The sequence below is a fragment of the Phocoena phocoena genome, chromosome 17 (assembly GCF_963924675.1).
Source record: "Phocoena phocoena chromosome 17, mPhoPho1.1, whole genome shotgun sequence".
NCBI classification, from domain to species: Eukaryota; Metazoa; Chordata; class Mammalia; order Artiodactyla; family Phocoenidae; genus Phocoena; species Phocoena phocoena.
Genome location: NC_089235.1, coordinates 80,833,066 through 80,849,019, shown reverse-complemented (window position 1 = coordinate 80,849,019; position 15,954 = coordinate 80,833,066). Strand labels below are relative to the sequence as shown.

At 54.0% G+C, this 15,954-nt stretch overlaps 1 protein-coding gene across 1 annotated transcript; it reads right to left on the bottom strand.

Annotated features, from left to right (window-relative positions):
- Positions 1 to 2,294: 2,294 nt before the first annotated feature.
- Positions 2,295 to 3,883, bottom strand: COMMD5 (COMM domain containing 5). The gene is made up of 2 exons (XM_065895342.1): positions 3,808 to 3,883; positions 2,295 to 3,201 (listed from the first exon to the last, which is right to left on the bottom strand). The coding sequence occupies exon 2, from the start codon at positions 3,143 to 3,145 to the stop codon at positions 2,471 to 2,473; it is 675 nt and encodes a 224-aa protein (XP_065751414.1). The 5' UTR covers positions 3,146 to 3,201; positions 3,808 to 3,883; the 3' UTR covers positions 2,295 to 2,470.
- Between the last annotated feature and the right edge of the window lie 12,071 nt (positions 3,884 to 15,954).

Here is a 15,954-nt window from a genome sequence, read left to right as displayed (position 1 = left end):
GGTCCCAACATCAGTGATTTTTTAATCAAGAAAAAAAATGAAACACAGCAGTTGCTCTGGTCTGAATGTTTGTGTCCCCAAAATGTATATGTTGAAATCCTAATGCCCAGTGTGAGGGTGTTATGAGGTGGGGCCTTTGGGAGTGCTTGGGTCATGAAGGTGGAGTCCCCCTGATAAGAGACCCCACAGAGCTCCCTTGCCACTTCCTCCACGTGAGGACACAGAAGTCTGCAGCCAGGAAGAGGGCCTCACCCGCCCCTGCTGGCCCCCTGACCTCGGACATCCGGCCTCCGCACTGTGAGAAATCAATGTCTGTTGTCTTATAGGCTGCCCGGTCTGTGGTGCTTTCTTTGCCCAAGAAAAACTTGGCACGCCCACCAGGAAGATGCATGTTCTGCTGCCATCAGACAGACCCTCGTATCAGGAAGAGTTACATGAACAGAGCTGTGTTACCACAGAGACAGCAGAGTGTAAATGGCAAGTCCGGTCAAGACAGTTTCTCCATGACCGTCTATGGGCAAAGGAGCTTTCTGAATCTTTTTATATTTTTGTTTGTTTTACATTTTCGGCTTTTCCAAACGTATCATAATGAGCACATGTTCCTGACACATGCCCAGTGGTCGAGGAAGACATCACAGCACAGTGACTGACAGGAAAGCCTCCATCACTGGTGGAGGCAGATGTGGTGCTCAGCTCACCTGTGCACGTTCTTCTGAGCAGGCCTGGGCAACAGCGAGCACAGCCCGGTCCAGCTCCTGTCCTCAGGGGAGCGGAGCCCAAGGATGCCAGCTGACGCTGAAGGAGACCTGGGGAGTCTGCACTCCTCAGCTGAGCCGAGACGGGGCCCCACCTGCAGCCTGGCCTCTGACACTCTAGCTCCGAGCGCACAGCAGCACCTTAGGGTGGCCTCCTCTGTGCCCCTGGCCCACACCTAACTAGCTAGGACCCTCACTCAGGGAAAGGCCTTAATTAACCGAGATCATGGGAGTGTTCTGGAAACAGCACAGAGCAAACACTGCCGCTCTTGATGGGTCGTGACATGGAGCAGGGGGCAGGAAGGGGGCGCTGGGGAAGGGCAGGTGCCAGGTGGGCACCCAAGCTCATTTTCTGTTTTCAGAGGAGGTTCCTGCATGATGCTCGGGCCTATTAATACTACCAGACCTGTGACCTGGTTTCGTGGCAGACCATGGAGGCAGGGACACGCCAGGCCCCTACCTGGGGTGTGGTTATGCTGGAGGGTGCAGGGCTGGCCATGGGCTCTGCACACTCCCACCCTAGAGGCACCCAGGTGAGGCCCCTGCTCCCGTCTCCCCTGCCACCGCCAACTCCACCAGACTCCCAATTCCTACCCTGCTGCCCTACGCTCTGCTATCAACACAGCATCCAGTGTGACCCTTTGAAAACAACTGCCACAACACACTCATTTCACTCAGAATTGAGCCAAAGCTCTTCGAGAGGCCCTCAAGGCTGCCCCCTGTGCCCTCCACTCACCTTGCCCCCACTTGGCTGCAGCCACGTGGCCTGTGCACCACAGGCTGCTCCCTCCGTCTCGCCTCCTTTAAGTCTTTGCTCAGGTACCATGTCCTCAAGGAGGCGCAACCCATGCCCTGATTTTTTTTTTTTTTTTTTTGGCTGCGTCTGGTTTTCGTTGCAGCGTTCAGGCTTCTTTCTAGTTACAGCGCGCGGGCTCCAGAGCACGTGGGCTCTGTAGTTTGCGGCGCGTGGGCTCAGCAGTTGTGGCACGCAGGCTTAGTTGCCCCATGGCATGTGGGATCTTAGTTCCCCGACCAGTGATCGAACCCGTGTCCCCTGCGTTGGAAGGGGACCACTTGACCACTGGGCCACCAGGGAGGTCCCCCCATGACCCAATTTAAAATGACAGCCCAGTTCTCCCACAGCCTGGCCCCCCATCTCCAAAGGCTGCTCTACCTCCTGCGCCACTTCCCATCCTCCCACGAGCTACACCACTTGTTTGTATTATGCACTTCGTAATGCCTCCCTCGCCCCACTAGAATGCTCTCCATAAGGTCAGGGATTTAAGACAGGGGAATGAAATGTGCACCCTGAAGCACAGGGTTCCCCAAATCACAGGAGCAAGAGCTCAGTCGTTAGGTGGGGGCAGCCTGAGCAACCTCTGTGTCCTCACAAAGGCCTTGGCCTGGACCCCAGACTGTGACTAGACCACACATGGCCACACCGGAGCAGTGGGTGCCCTCACCTGGCAACAAGACCAACTGACAGCTGGGGGGACGGGGCCTGCAGTTTGATGCCTACCCAGGAGAACATATTTTGTGTAGCTGCTTTACTTCCAAAAAGAGGGAAAGACACAGCTGTCTTCTTCACTTAGAGAAATGCACGATTATACTCAAACACTCACTGGAGTGCCTCCTGGGAAGGGCGGCCTTTGCTCTGGAGACACCTGTCTGAGCCAGCTATCCCCGGTGACCAGAAGGGGACTGGCGAGCAAGGCTCAGTCCTGCAGTTTGCGCTCGCACCTCTTCTCCAGGTCGGCCATCTCCTTCAGGACCATGGCCACACCGAACCGCAGCTCCTGGAACTTGGCCGTGGGGACCTCGAAGCGGAGGGCCGACCCATCCGAGAGCTTCAGCTGCATCAGGACGCTTGGCTGCAGGGAGCGGGCCAGGGCGCTGGTGGAGATGGCCACGTCCACCCTCCACCGAAAGTCAGCAACATGGGGCAGCCAGGCCCCCTGCTGCCTGGCTGCAGAGTCAAGGAGAGGCCGCTGGCTCCCAAACACCACACTGGCCAAGTCCACAACCAGGTCTTGGGGGATGCAGAGCTCCTGGAGCTGGTTCTTGAAGGCATCGGGCTTCAGGCTGGCCGGGGGCAGCCGGAGGGCCTGCTGGAGCAGGGTGTGTGTGCCAGCGATCAGGGCACCCAGCCGCTCCTCAGGCAGGTCTGCGCCAGCCCCGAGGCGCTGCACACCCTCACGGCAGTCTTCCCCCTGCAGGCTGCTGACCACCAGCTTCAGCAACTTTCTGAATGTGCCCCTGTCCAGGTCCCTCAGGACCTGGGGCATTGCTGCCACCTCTGGAGGCAGCTGGGCGCCCAGGAAACTCATGCAGCCACTGTGACTGTCACCAGGGCGATGCAAGTGTGGAGCTGCAGGACCGATGGCAGACATCGCTGCTTCCTGCTCTTTGACCGGCAGCCCAGGTAGGAGGTCCCAGCTGCAACTGCCTGGAAGGGGGGTAGAAGAGAAGCCCAGTGACTCCCATGTCCTTTGGGCCAGTGAATGAGGACTGATATGGTCTCCACCTCCCAGATGCTGATGGTGTGAACCACTGATGACAGCCAGCATGACGGAAGGTGCCCTGGAAGCAGGTGGCGGAGGGGCCCCTCTCCGGTCCCTGGAAGAGGGGAGGCAGGAGCCGGCAGAAAAGGGAGATGAGGTGGGGAGGAGAGAAGGAAGAGAATCAGGAAACAGGAGAGCAACATAAGTTCTCCAAATAAATAACGGATTAAAGAATGACGGAGAAGAAAGGTCCAGAGAACACAAGGACACAACAGCCACTGCCGCTGCCACTGACCGCTCAAAGATCACTCAGCTACGCCACCTCCAAGCCGCACACGGCTCTGCACGAGCGGGTTAACGTTCTCACCCCACCAACAAGGAAATCGAGGCGGAAACAACTGCTCAAGTCAAGGACTAGAACCCAGGCCCGTCCACTCAGAAGTCCCTGCAGCGGCGGGGGGACCAGACGGCGTTCCTTAGGCAGGAAGGGCTGAGGTGCAGGTGTTAAGAGAGGTGGGTGCAGTACCTGGAGAAAAGGGCTGAGACGTCACCTGAAGGACAGCACGACACCCCACGCTTCTGCAGGAGCGCCCGGCCCACCGCAGCCGCGCCAGGTGCCGAGCAGAGCTGTCCCCAGGGCGCCCCCACCCCTGGCCTGCGGGCCTCAGCGCGGCGGGCCCGGGCGCACGGGGAACTCCCCACCGGTTTCCTCGTACCCCACTCTCCCGGGAAGGCCGGGCTCCCTCACCCCGGCTGCCAACGAACACCCACGGGTTTTCCTTCAGGGCCTGGCCAGTATCGGGACAGCATTCCGCAGCCCCGCCGCCTGCCGCTCAGGCCCTGGTCCCTGGAGGCCAGCGCGCTGCCCCCCGGCCCGGAGGAAGGAGCGCCCCGAGGCGGCCACCCAAGCTCTTCCGAGCCGCCGCCCCGGCCGCGGTCAGTGCCCTGCGGTCCGGTCCCGAGCTGCCGGATCGGCCTCCTGCCTCCAGAGCGTTCGCCGCCTCGCGAGCAGGGCGACTCATACCCACCCCCCGCTTCCCGCTGCGCCCCCGTACCTGGCGCGGGGTCCCAAGCGGAGCAGAAAGGCGCTCGCGGCCGGAAGCGCAGCCTGGTTCCCGGAAGCGACCTAGAGACCCCTGCCCCCCCCCCGGGGGGCACCTCTAGGACAGCGGGAGGACCCGCCCTCGGTGATCCGCAGCCTGTGGGGCGGGGCCTAGGCCGCCGGGTTGGTCTTACGGGTCCGACCGCGCAGGACACACTTCCGGTTGTCCTCCGCTCAGATGGCTGCTTCCTCGTTTGGACTCAAGTGGGGGGGGTCTCCGCCGGGGTCTGGGGGCACGGGGGTGGGGGGCCTGGGGGTGGGGGGGTGTCCAGTACAGACCTTGGGCGGGGAGGCTCGCCTGCACAAAAATGCGCGCGAACTTTGCCTCTCAGTTGTTCGCTTTGAATAGGTGATTTGATGGGATGTGCATTTATCTCCATCAAGTGGTATTTTAATGTCAGGGCTTCCCTGGTGGTGCAGTTGTTAAGAATCCTCCTGCCAATTCAGGGTACATGGGTTCGAGCCCCGGTCCGGGAAGATCCCACATGCCACGGAGCAACTAAGCCCGTGCGCCACAACCACTGAGCTACTGAGCCTGCGCTCTAAAGCTCACAAGCCACAACTACTGAGCCCCCGTGCCAGAACTACTGAAGCCCACGCGCCTAGAGCCTGTGCTCTTCAACAAGAGAAGCCACAGCAATGAGAAGCCTGTGCACCACAATGAAGAGTAGTCCCTGCTCACCACAACCAGAGAAAAGCCCACGCACAGCAACGGAGACCCAACACAGCCAAAAATAAAATAAATAAAATAAAAATTTTAAAAAGGCTAAAAACAAAACGATATCTTTTCTAAACCCATGTGATCCAAAAGCAAGAAATATCGACTTGTAAAAGATAGCTATAGAAAAACCACAATACTTGCTTCTGTTCCCATACTTATTAAACAAATTCCAGGGAGTCAGGAGAAAAAGGCAGCCCTTTTCTTCCATTTATCCTGAATTTTGTTCTCTTTTTGCCCATTTCCCTCCCATAAAATATCCAGGGCCTTCCCTTTCCCTTACTACCTTCTTCAACTTCTATTACCTAGAAGCTTGAAGAAACCAGCCTATCACTAAGTCCAATTTTCTGACCATTAATTTATAAGCTTTTAGCAAATAACTTGTCCTTTAATAATTGTAAGTCAGAATTTTAAAAATCAAGTTAAATGTTCAACTTAAGCTAGACAAAAAATACCAAACCTAAAGGAAGTAGCAAGAAATAATAAAGAGAAAATGAACTGGAACTTTCCTAGTGGTGCAGTGGTTAAGAATCCGCCTGCCAATGCAGGGGACACGGGTTCAAGCCCCGGTCTGGGAAGATCCCACGTGCCGCGGAGCAACCAAGCCCTGGCGCCACAACTACTAAGCCTGTGCTCTAGAGCCCGCGTGCCTAGAGCCCGTGATCCGCAACAGGAGAGGCCACCGCAATGAGAATCCCGTGCACCGCAACAAAGAGTAGCTCCCACTCACCGCAACTAGAGAAAGCCCACGCGCAGCAACGAAGACCCAACACACCCAAATTAAATAAAAATAAATAAAAACAGGGAATTCCTTGGCAGTCCAGTGGTTAGAACTCGGCACTTTCACTGTCGGCAGGGTTCAGTCCCTGGTGGGGGGGAACTAAGATCCCTCAGTGGTGCGCCAAAAAAAAAAAAAAAGTAAACAGAGCGGATGAGTAAAACCAAAAGCAGATTCTTTGAAAAAGACACCAAAAGCACATGACAAAACAAAACTAGAAATATTGGACCACATTAAAATTAAGAACTTTTGTGCTGCAAATGATACTATCAAGACAGTGAAAAGACAACGCACGGAAGTGGGAAAATATTCGAAAACCATATATTTGAAATAAGGGACTTGTATCCAGAACATATAAATAACTCTCACAATTCAACAGTAAAAAGATAAATAATTTAAAAATTGGAAAAGGATTTGAATAGGTATTTGGGCAAAAAATATATACAGATGGTCCATAAGCACGTGAAAAGATGCTCAACATAATTAGCTCTCAGGGATATACAAGTCACAACCACAAGGAGATACGCCGCGCCGGGCCTAGACGGACAGTAACTAGGGCTGGAGACTCGAGCCCTCAAGGGCCGCAGTCCCAGCGGATGCAGGATGAGACCGGATCCCTGGCGAAGTTTGTCATGTGTTCGAGAAGTCAGCCTGGAGATACAGGATTTTCGTTCGCACTGAGCTGCGTTCTGAGGGTCTTCCCTAGACCGAGCATATCGCGGAAGCCGCCTGGGCCACCTCCGCCTCCGCAGGCCCAGCTGCCCTTAGCTGAGGGGACCTCAGTCACATCCGCCCTCAACCAACATCAGACGGCTGCCCGCGCCTTGCGGAGACCCGGACGCCCCCAAGAGGCCGAGCCCACCCGCGGGATTGGCCGCACCGCCGGAAGTAGTCCCGGGGCGGGGCCTGCGCGTACGCCCTCGAGTCGCTCTAGGACGCAGGGAAGACCGTCGACTCTATGGTGCTCGGCGTCCCGCCCTCCTCGGTCCGCTGTGGTAGAGGGGCTGGGGAAACCGAGGGTTGGAGAGCGGGGTTCCGGGCGTGGCCCCGGCCGTTCTCTTTCAGCCCTTGACTTGGGGATTGCTAGGCCCCAGCATCGTGAGCAGTGGCGGCTGCCGCAGGGTGGAGGCGACTTGGCCTCAGGGGACGTTCCCCCTGCGGTCGGTCCAACGGAGGCGGGCACAGGGCTGCTTATTGGCTGGTGAGGCGGGCGGCCGAAGGGAGTCGGCTAACAAGGCCTCCCGGGTGGGCCGGGTTCCGAGTGCAGGGCCTGCCGAGCGTAAAGGAGTCGCGCCGGCTGCGATACAATTGTAGGCGTAGGACGGTCGCTGACTCCACTGAGGCACTTGATCACCCAACTTGAAGAGGCCCTGGTCCCCTGGGGCTTGTTAAGGTCTGCGCAGATGATGAGGGAGGCGGCACCCTGGGGTCTGAGGACTGTAGGGACGGTCCTTGGTGGCGGGGACCCTCATGGACCAGCTGGGGTCTGTGGAGAGTCAGAACTACTTTTGGTAGCCCTTGGGAGGGCTTCTAGGTGGCTGTGGTTAAAGATAAAATGCACAGCACGAGGCGAGGAGTCAGAACCTGGGTCTTGTCACTAACTGAAGGAAACAGTTATCTCCTAAGCACTCAGAGCTCATAGAGATATTGCTGCCCGTTGGGCATGAACCTGGTAAAATCCACGTGATGAGAACAGTATCTGACATTCATTGAGTACCTGCCACGTGCCAGGTGGTGCTGAGTGCCCCGCACGCACCAGGCAGGTATTAACATCACCATCTTACAGATAAGAAGACTAAGGTTGGAGGTTACACAGATTGTCTATGACTGCATACTAAGTGAATTCAGATCCATCTGTCCGGCCCCAAACCCATGCTTCTGTTATTCCCCCCAGGGACTCACAGTGGGTGCGGTTGGGCTTCCGTGAGGACAGATGAGAGACTGCAGGTGTGCTACCGAATAGCTTGGAGTCACTCTAAAGCTTCATCAACCCTAAACTTACTTCCCAAGAGGGCAAGAGAAATGACTTTAACTCAGCAGAAACTTGTTCACTCATTAGAGAAAGTCTGAGGAAACCTCCATTCCGCTTAGACTCCAAGCCTCAGAGGAAAAAAGAAAGTGGACACGTGAAGATCCGGATGTGTGCAGACGCCACCCAGGCACTGTCTGGGAGACCTGTGGCCGGACAGCCGAGGGCAGTGACCACATCTGTAGTCTGATCCCTACAATGGAGATGGAAACAGCAGCTGTCAGTGTTTGGAGCCACTGAAATTTGAATCTTAAGACCCACTCCCAGATCTCCCAGCTTCCCCTGAAACTTGTGTTCAAAGAGGGCTGCATTCCTGGCAGCAGCACTGGTACCACTGACAATGGATGGGCCCTTGGTGGGTTCCCCTGTGCCCTGGCTCTCTGCTCTTCTGTGCCCACTTCCTGGAGGACAGGGCACCTGATCTCAGCACCAGGGCAAACCTGAGGAGCAGACCAGGGTTGGTGAGCCTGTCTCTGGACAGCCTCCCTCTGGCTCCCTAACCACAGGGGCCCCACTCCACCACAAGCTGCACGAGAGCTTCTCTACCCTCAAATCCTACGTGAAGGAAATGGATCATGAGGTTTGGGTGATCAAGAAACTGATTTACAATCCCTGAGGAACAGAGAAGCCTCTATATTATGCCCGGGAGACAGCTGAGATGAGCCTCACCGAGCACCTCTCCGGATCCCACACAGTCCTCATTCCTGGATGGCCTGAAGATTAACTCTGAAGCCCTCCTTGACGATGCCTCGCTCCTCAAAACCTGCAAACGCTCCACGGCCTCCAGGACAGAGCCCATAGTCTCCAGGAGACAAAAAGCCAGGCCCTGCCAGCTCCAGAGTCACATTCCCATCTTTGCTATGTTGCACCTTTGCTTGTGCCACTTCTGTCCCCTTGTGCCGTCATCCCACCGTCTGCAAGGCAGTTCCAGTCCTCCTTCATCAAGCCTTCCTGGCCTCTACCACTGCCTCCACCGCACTCCTGTGTTACCCGCAACAGGACCCGAGGAAGCACCTGACTGGCTGCGTCTCCCTCTCCCCACGAGGAGCCCACAGTTGAGGACAGGACTCAGAAATCCCCCTTCCCGTTCCCTTCTTGACCTGTGTGAGGCAACACCTTGCTCCTCCCCCCAGGCCTGACAATGGGGAGCCCCTGGGCCGGCACCCTGCTGGCCTTCATCCGCACCTCCCGACTTCTGAAGACCCGGTGTTCCTGGCTCAGCCTGGTGGGAAGGAGGTCTGGGTGGCTGTGCCTCACACCTGTTCCTCTCAGGCCTTCCTCCTTTCCCCTTGGATTGGGTCAACTTGGGAAATCTGATTCAAAACTTTTTTTTCTCATTAAACCTTGTTTTAATGGGTCTCAAAATTCTGTGACAGAGTTTTGGTCCAGTTGTTTCCATTAAAAAGTTCTGATTTGGGGACTTCCCTGGTGGTCCAGTGGCTAAGACTCCACACTCCCAATGCAGGAGACCCAGGTTCGATCCCTGGTCAAGGAACTAGATCCCACGTGCCGCAACGAAGATCCCGTGTGCCGCAGCTAGGACCCAGCGCAGCCAAATAAATATTTTTTAAAAAGTAGTTCTGATTTTAAAAACTAGTAACTTAAAACTGCCATGCAACACCCCTGCAACAATGGTCCACAAAACATTCTCTTTTTCTTCTGAAGATTTTATGATGCATTGTTCTCATTAGCCAGTCTTTTACTATTAAACCAAAATGGCCAATTGAGACTGTCCTGAGACCGTTCTTTCACCACAGGCTAAGAGTGGGTGGCAGGTATTAGGGACAATACAGTTGACCCTTGAACAACACAGGTTTGAACTGTGCGTCCACTTATATGCAACTTTTTTTTTTCCAATAAAAAAATCTGGGGTTGTTGAATCTGCAGATACGGAACTAAAGTTATACTCGGATCTTCAACTGCGTGGAGAGTTAGTGCCCCTAATCCCTACATGGCTCAAGGGTTAAGTGTATTCGTTTAGCCTTCTGAACTTTCTTGCCAGCTCCAGCAGACGTCTCGCCTACTGCTTTGACGACACTCACAGCTGCCGTCCATCTCATGTCACAAACACCAAAATGGCCCAGAGAAGGATCGTCAGAGAAGCTCTCAACACACATGGGCTTGCTGGGGACCATTTCAACGAATGAAGCATCACGAGGTTTTGAGAATCTGGGGCCATCTTCCAGACTCTTCCCAGAACAGTGATCAACATTCTTCACCTCAGTAGACTTGCAAGCAACAGATGCCCAGCCAGTGTTGACACAGCCTGGATGACTCAGGACAGTCACCTGGGCTGTGAGGCCAGCCACCTGCGTTGCTGCATCATTTTTGCTGTTGCCACGATGAGCATCTTTAACAGACACGTTCTTGACACTGAAGTCCACACTCCCCAAGAAGAGCTTCACTCGAAGCTACCGCTGTGCACGTGGACAAAGGTAACCACTCCGCTGGGTTTGAGAGCCCCCATCTCCTCATCCCACAGGCTTGGCGCCAATGCACCAATTGTGTGGATGTGCTGGAGGGGTGGACGCGAGGGCTTGTCAGCTGGACGAGCTGTGGGCAGCTCGGTTCCACGGCACTGCCACCTCTACCAGGTATTTTCCATCCCTCCTGGCTGCAGGGGCCTCAGTGGAGCCCATCTTGTTAATACCTGCAGTTAGTGGTGTCACACCAGTGTGTAAGCCAGAGGGCCTGCTCAGGGAGGGGTCTGCCCATTCTTGGAGACAGAAGCAACAACAACCAGGACAGCACAGACAGCCTGAGATGCGCCTGTGGTCATGTTTTCAATAATGTCTCTGTGTCCTGGGGCGTCACTGATGGTCACAGAATGCTGACTGGTCTTGGGTCTCCCCAGGGAGGTTGGTGGGGACATGGCGCTCATGCTGAGCTTGAAGCCACGTAGGGGAGCCCTTCCCATCCCCGCAGGCTCCCTCCCCACCCCCCACAGTTCTCCACAGCTCCTTTGTTACTCCCACCATAGCTGTGAGGCAGACAGCCAGGAGAGGTGGACGCACCTGAGCTCCGTATCCAGCAACGACGACGTCTTTTCCTTGCCCGTTTAAGCTTAGGCTTAGTGGTGGTTTTTATTTATTTATTTTTTGTAAGGAAATGGAGATCCATTTTTTTGGTTTGCTTTGTTTTTATAAATTTATTTATTTATTTTTGGCTGCATTGGGTCTTCATTGCTGCACGCGGGCTTTCTCTAGTTGTGGCGAGCGGGGGCTACTCTTTGTTGCAGTGCATGGGCTTCTCATCGCGGTGGCCTCTCTTGTTGCGGAGCATGGGCTCTAGGTGAGCGGGCTTCAGCAGTTGTGGCTCACGGGCTCTAGAGCGCAGGCTCAGTAGTTGTGGCACACGGGCTTAGTTGCTCCGTGGCATGTGGGATCTTCCCAGACAAGGGCTCGAATCTGTGTCCCCTGCGTTGGCAGGCGGATTCTTAACCACTGCACCACGAGGGAAGCCCTAGTGGTGGTTTTTAAATGCCTGTGTCTGTGACCAAATCCACTGTGGAAAAAGCCGGAAACTTTTCAACAACCATTTTATGTAAACAACCAACTATTCCGTTATACCTACAGTTTGAAATTCACGGTGGCTTTCTAGCCTTTATTTTCTACCGTAAGGACCTTATTATATACGTCATTACCATTAATTACTTCGGGGAGGATTGAGCTGCAAGTGCACGTTCTTTCACAGATTTTAGAATGCGGTGTTTGCTGCAGCCAGTGATCCACTTGACTGTGGAGGCAGGGTAACTCCCCTTTTGCATGCTTCCAGAAACTTAGTACAGAAATGTAGGAAGCTGTCAGCTGCTCTCCATTTGCGCAGCCCAAACCCAGCGCAGCCAAAAGTAAATTAAAATAAATAAATAAAAATAAATCTTCTCTAGTGAGGTATCTGTTCACATCTTTTGCCTGACTGTCCCTTCTCTTTGTCCCTTTCCTCACAGCAGGACACCCAAAGGGAGCATTGGGATGGATTGTGGGCTCGTGTTTTCAGGCTAGAGGAGACAAGTGGATGACACTGAATGATGGGGTTTGGCGGAGGGCAATGGAGAGGAGGACCCGGACGTGTGTCCAGCAGCCTCCCAGCCTCTCGGGCCACCTTGGCCCCTCCCACCTGGGCTGGACCCAGAGATGAGTGCCCAGGGCTCCTTGGGGGGAGTCTCACCTTCTGTTCCCCAGGGTTACTAGCCGGAGCGCAGGCAATGGCTTGGGACACTTGTGGACCCACGTCTGTGTTCAGGGAAGCCGGACAGTTTGGTGGGCACAGCTGCTCAATGAGGCCATGTCCTCAGGTGTGTCTAGGGCAGGGACTGGCTCCCAGGACCCGTGCACTGTCCAGGACGTCTGCCTGCGCCTTAGGTCTGGGATCATCCTACCGCAAGGAGTGGGGGCCCTGGGTGCTGCTCACCGTGAGGGGGAGACCCAGCTGGGAGGACACAGAGTTGGCTCACAAAGAGGGCAGGAGGCTGTCCTGGAAGCCTTGGACCCCTCTGTCCCCAGGACTTTCTCTCCTCTCTATCTCTCTGTGGAGGCTGGCTCCTCTGCTTCTCCACGTGGGGCCCCTCACCCTGGCACTAAGTGCATTGTCTGTGTCACTAGCCCTTGCAGGGACAGGCACCTGCCCCTCAGCTGTACAGAGGCTCAGAGAGCCTGCAGCACCCTGTCCAGTCAGCATGGCCTGGGGGAGGCTCCAGGACAGGCACATGGACCAGTGTGGAGGTCCCTCAAGGCAGCAAGTACCTGTTTAACTGTAAACTCCCCTCATATGGGATGTAACGGGTACAAGAAAGGCTCTGGTCATGGGCAGAGGGGGCATTCTGGGTGCCTGCCCTTGCCAGATGCTCCCTGTTAAACAAACGCCCCTCCCACACCCAGTTCTTGCCGTGGTTGGCCCTGCTCTGCGGGAGACATGATGCCCTTAGACCAGAGTGCAGGCAGAGGCAAAGCCAGCTGTATTCCCATCTGCAGGGGAAGCCAGTGATCTGTGAGGTGGCCAGGTCTCAAAGAACAGAAGAATCAAATGTACAGAGAAAAGCAGATGGAGAAATGGATCCGTGGGTTTGTGGATTCGTGCAGAATTGCTGCAGTTAGTGCTGGTCCCCAGAGCTTTCTTCTCCTGAAACCCAAATGGGCTGCGTGTGGCAAAGATTTCTTGAATATGACACCAAAGCACACACAACAAAAGCAAAAATAGGTAAATTGGACTACATCAGACAAACTTTCTGTGCATCAAAGGACACAATCAAGAGAGTGAAAAGGCAATGCACAGAATTGGAGAAAATATTTACAAATCCTATATCTAATAAGAGGTTAATATCCAAAATATATTAAGAACTCCAACTCAACAACAACAAAAAAAACAAATACCAGATTTAAAAATGGGCAAAGGGGCTTCCCTGGTGGCACAGCGGTTGAGAGTCCGCCTGCTGATGCAGGGGACGCGGGTTCGTGCCCCAGTCCGGGAGGATCCCACATGCCGCGGAGCGGCTGGGTCCGTGAGCCATGACCGCTGAGCCTGCGCATCCGGAGCCTGTGCTCCGCAACGGGAGAGGCCACAACAGTGAGAGGCCCGCGTACTGGGAAACAAAAAAACAAAAAAAAAACCCCAAAACAAAAACATTAAAAATGGGCAAAGAACTTGAGCAGACATTTCTCCAAAGATGATGGACAAATGGCCAACGAAGCGACAAAAAGATGCTAAACATCACTAATAATTAGGGAAATGCTAATGAAAACCACAGTGAAATGCCATTTCACACCCATTAGGATGGTGCCTATAAAAAAATAAAACAATTGTTGGTGAGGATGTGGAGAAACTGGAACTCATGGACACTTTTGGTAGAAATGTAAATTGGTGCAGCCTCTGTGGAAAATAGTATGGAGGTCCCTCAAAATATTAAAAATAAACTACCATTTGGGGACTTCCCTGGTGGCACAGTGGTTAAGAATCCACCTGCCAGTGCAGAGGACACGGGTTCGAGCCCTGGTCCGGGAAGATCCCACATGCCGCGGAGCAACTAGGCCTGCTGCCACAACTACTGAGCTGCGTGCCAAGAGCCCGTGCTCCGCAACAAGAGAAGCTAACACAATGAGAAGGCTGGCACCGCAACAAAGAGTAGCCCCCGCTCGCCGCAACTAAAGAAAGCCCACGCACAGCAACGAAGACCCAATGCAGCCAAAAATAAATAAATTTATTAAAAAAACACCAAAAAACTACCATTTGATCCAGCAATCCCATCTCTGGGTATATACCCAAAAGAACTGACAGACGGATCTCAAAGAGATATTTGCACACCCATGTTCATAGCAGCATTATTCATAATAGTGAAGCAACCCAAGTGTCCATCGACTAAGGGATAAAAAAAATGTGGTGTGTATATATAATGGAATATTACTCAGCCTTGAAACAGAAGGAAATTCTGACACATGCTACAACATAGATGACCCTGGAGGACATTATGTTGAGTGAAATAAGTCAGTCACAAAAAGACAAATACATTCCACTTATATGAGGTATCTAAAGTAATCAAATTCATAAAAATGCAAAGTAGAGTGGTGGTTGCCAGTGGCTGACGGGAGGGAGGAATAAGAAGTTGTTTAATGGGCAGAGAGGTTTAGTTTTGCAAGATCTGGATCTGGAGCGCTGTTGCACAACATTTTGAATATACTTACCACTACTGAGCCGTTCACTTAAAGATGATTAAGATGGTAATTTTATGGTGTGTGTGTGTGTGTGTGTGTGTTACCACAATTTAAACAAAGACTGGCCATGTCAAGAGTCTGTGAGGATGTGCAGGAAATGAAACCCTCATCACTGCTGGTGGGGATGGAAAGTGGTGCAGCTACGTGGAAAATGGTTTGGAGGCTTCATAAAAAGTCCAACATACACCTCGCATATGAGCCATCCATTCTACTCCTAGATGTTTCCCCTAGGAGAAAAGGATTCCATTTACACCAAATTCTAGAAAATGAAACTGACCTAATAGGTAGTGACAGAAAGCAGAGTTCCCTGGAGATGGGGTGGGGGAGGGTAAGAGGGTGGATTCATTGGGTCCTGCAAGACTGGGGAAGTGCCAGCCACGTTCATTGTCTTGATTGTGGTAATTCTTTCACAGATGTGAAATTAAGAATTAAACAATACATCAAAGTTTATCATCAAATTGTGTCCTTTAAATTTGTGTGGTTTATTGTATGTCAATTATATCTCAATGAAAGTTAAAAATATTTTAAAAAATGAGTCAGCCTGTCTTATTTTCCAGGCAGCAAAATCAAAGGAGGTCTGAAGGCTGTTTGACGTCTCAGCAACCAGCCTCCTGCAGGGGAGAAGAAAGAGCGGGTCGGGGCGCGTCCACCCCTCTCCTCTAAACTCCCTAGGACGCGTGGGGCTGAGTCCCTGGTCCTATCAGCGGACTGCTGGGCGACCTTGGCCAAGTTTCTCAACTCTGTGCTCAGCGTCTCCACCCGGAAGAGAGAATGATGACAGTACCTACCGTAAAGGAAAAATTATACCAAGCCTGGTGTGCCGAGGCAGCTTCCTTGGGGAATAAAGAGCGTCCCTGATAGAACACCTAAGCAATTTCTGATGAGCTGTAAGCGGATTAAGGTGGAAACCAGTTACCAGCAACCCAGGGGACCATCAGCCTGTCCCTGCTCGTGGGCAGAGCCCCAGACCTGGCACAGAGCCCACTGCAGGTGGGGAGCGGCCCTCGGACTGGAGGGAAGGGATCTGATTGGGTTTGACAGCCCAGAGCCAGCTAGGGAGAGGGGCCCCTGAGGGAGTGAGCCGTGGGGGCGTGGCCCCGGTGAAGTCCACGGGGGCGTGGTCAGGGCGGAGCGTCGAGGAGCTTAAGAGGCTGTCTCCTGGGGGCGCGTCCTTGGGCAAGGGGCGTGGCCCGGGAAGGTGTGACTGGGATCTGAGGAACGCGGCGAAGCCAGGGTCCGGAGTGAGGCACGGCCAAGGAAGGGGCGAGGAGGGTGTTGGGGGCGTGACCGGGTGCAGGGGCAGTTGTGAGGGGCGTGGTCAGGAGGCCGGAGCGGGTTCCAGCGGGTCCACGCTGTCCCGCCTGTGC

Bases quoted from the DNA above. Each gene is read 5' to 3' on its own strand.
- COMMD5 (XM_065895342.1), bottom strand. From the start codon at position 3,145: ATGTCTGCCATCGGTCCTGCAGCTCCACACTTGCATCGCCCTGGTGAC.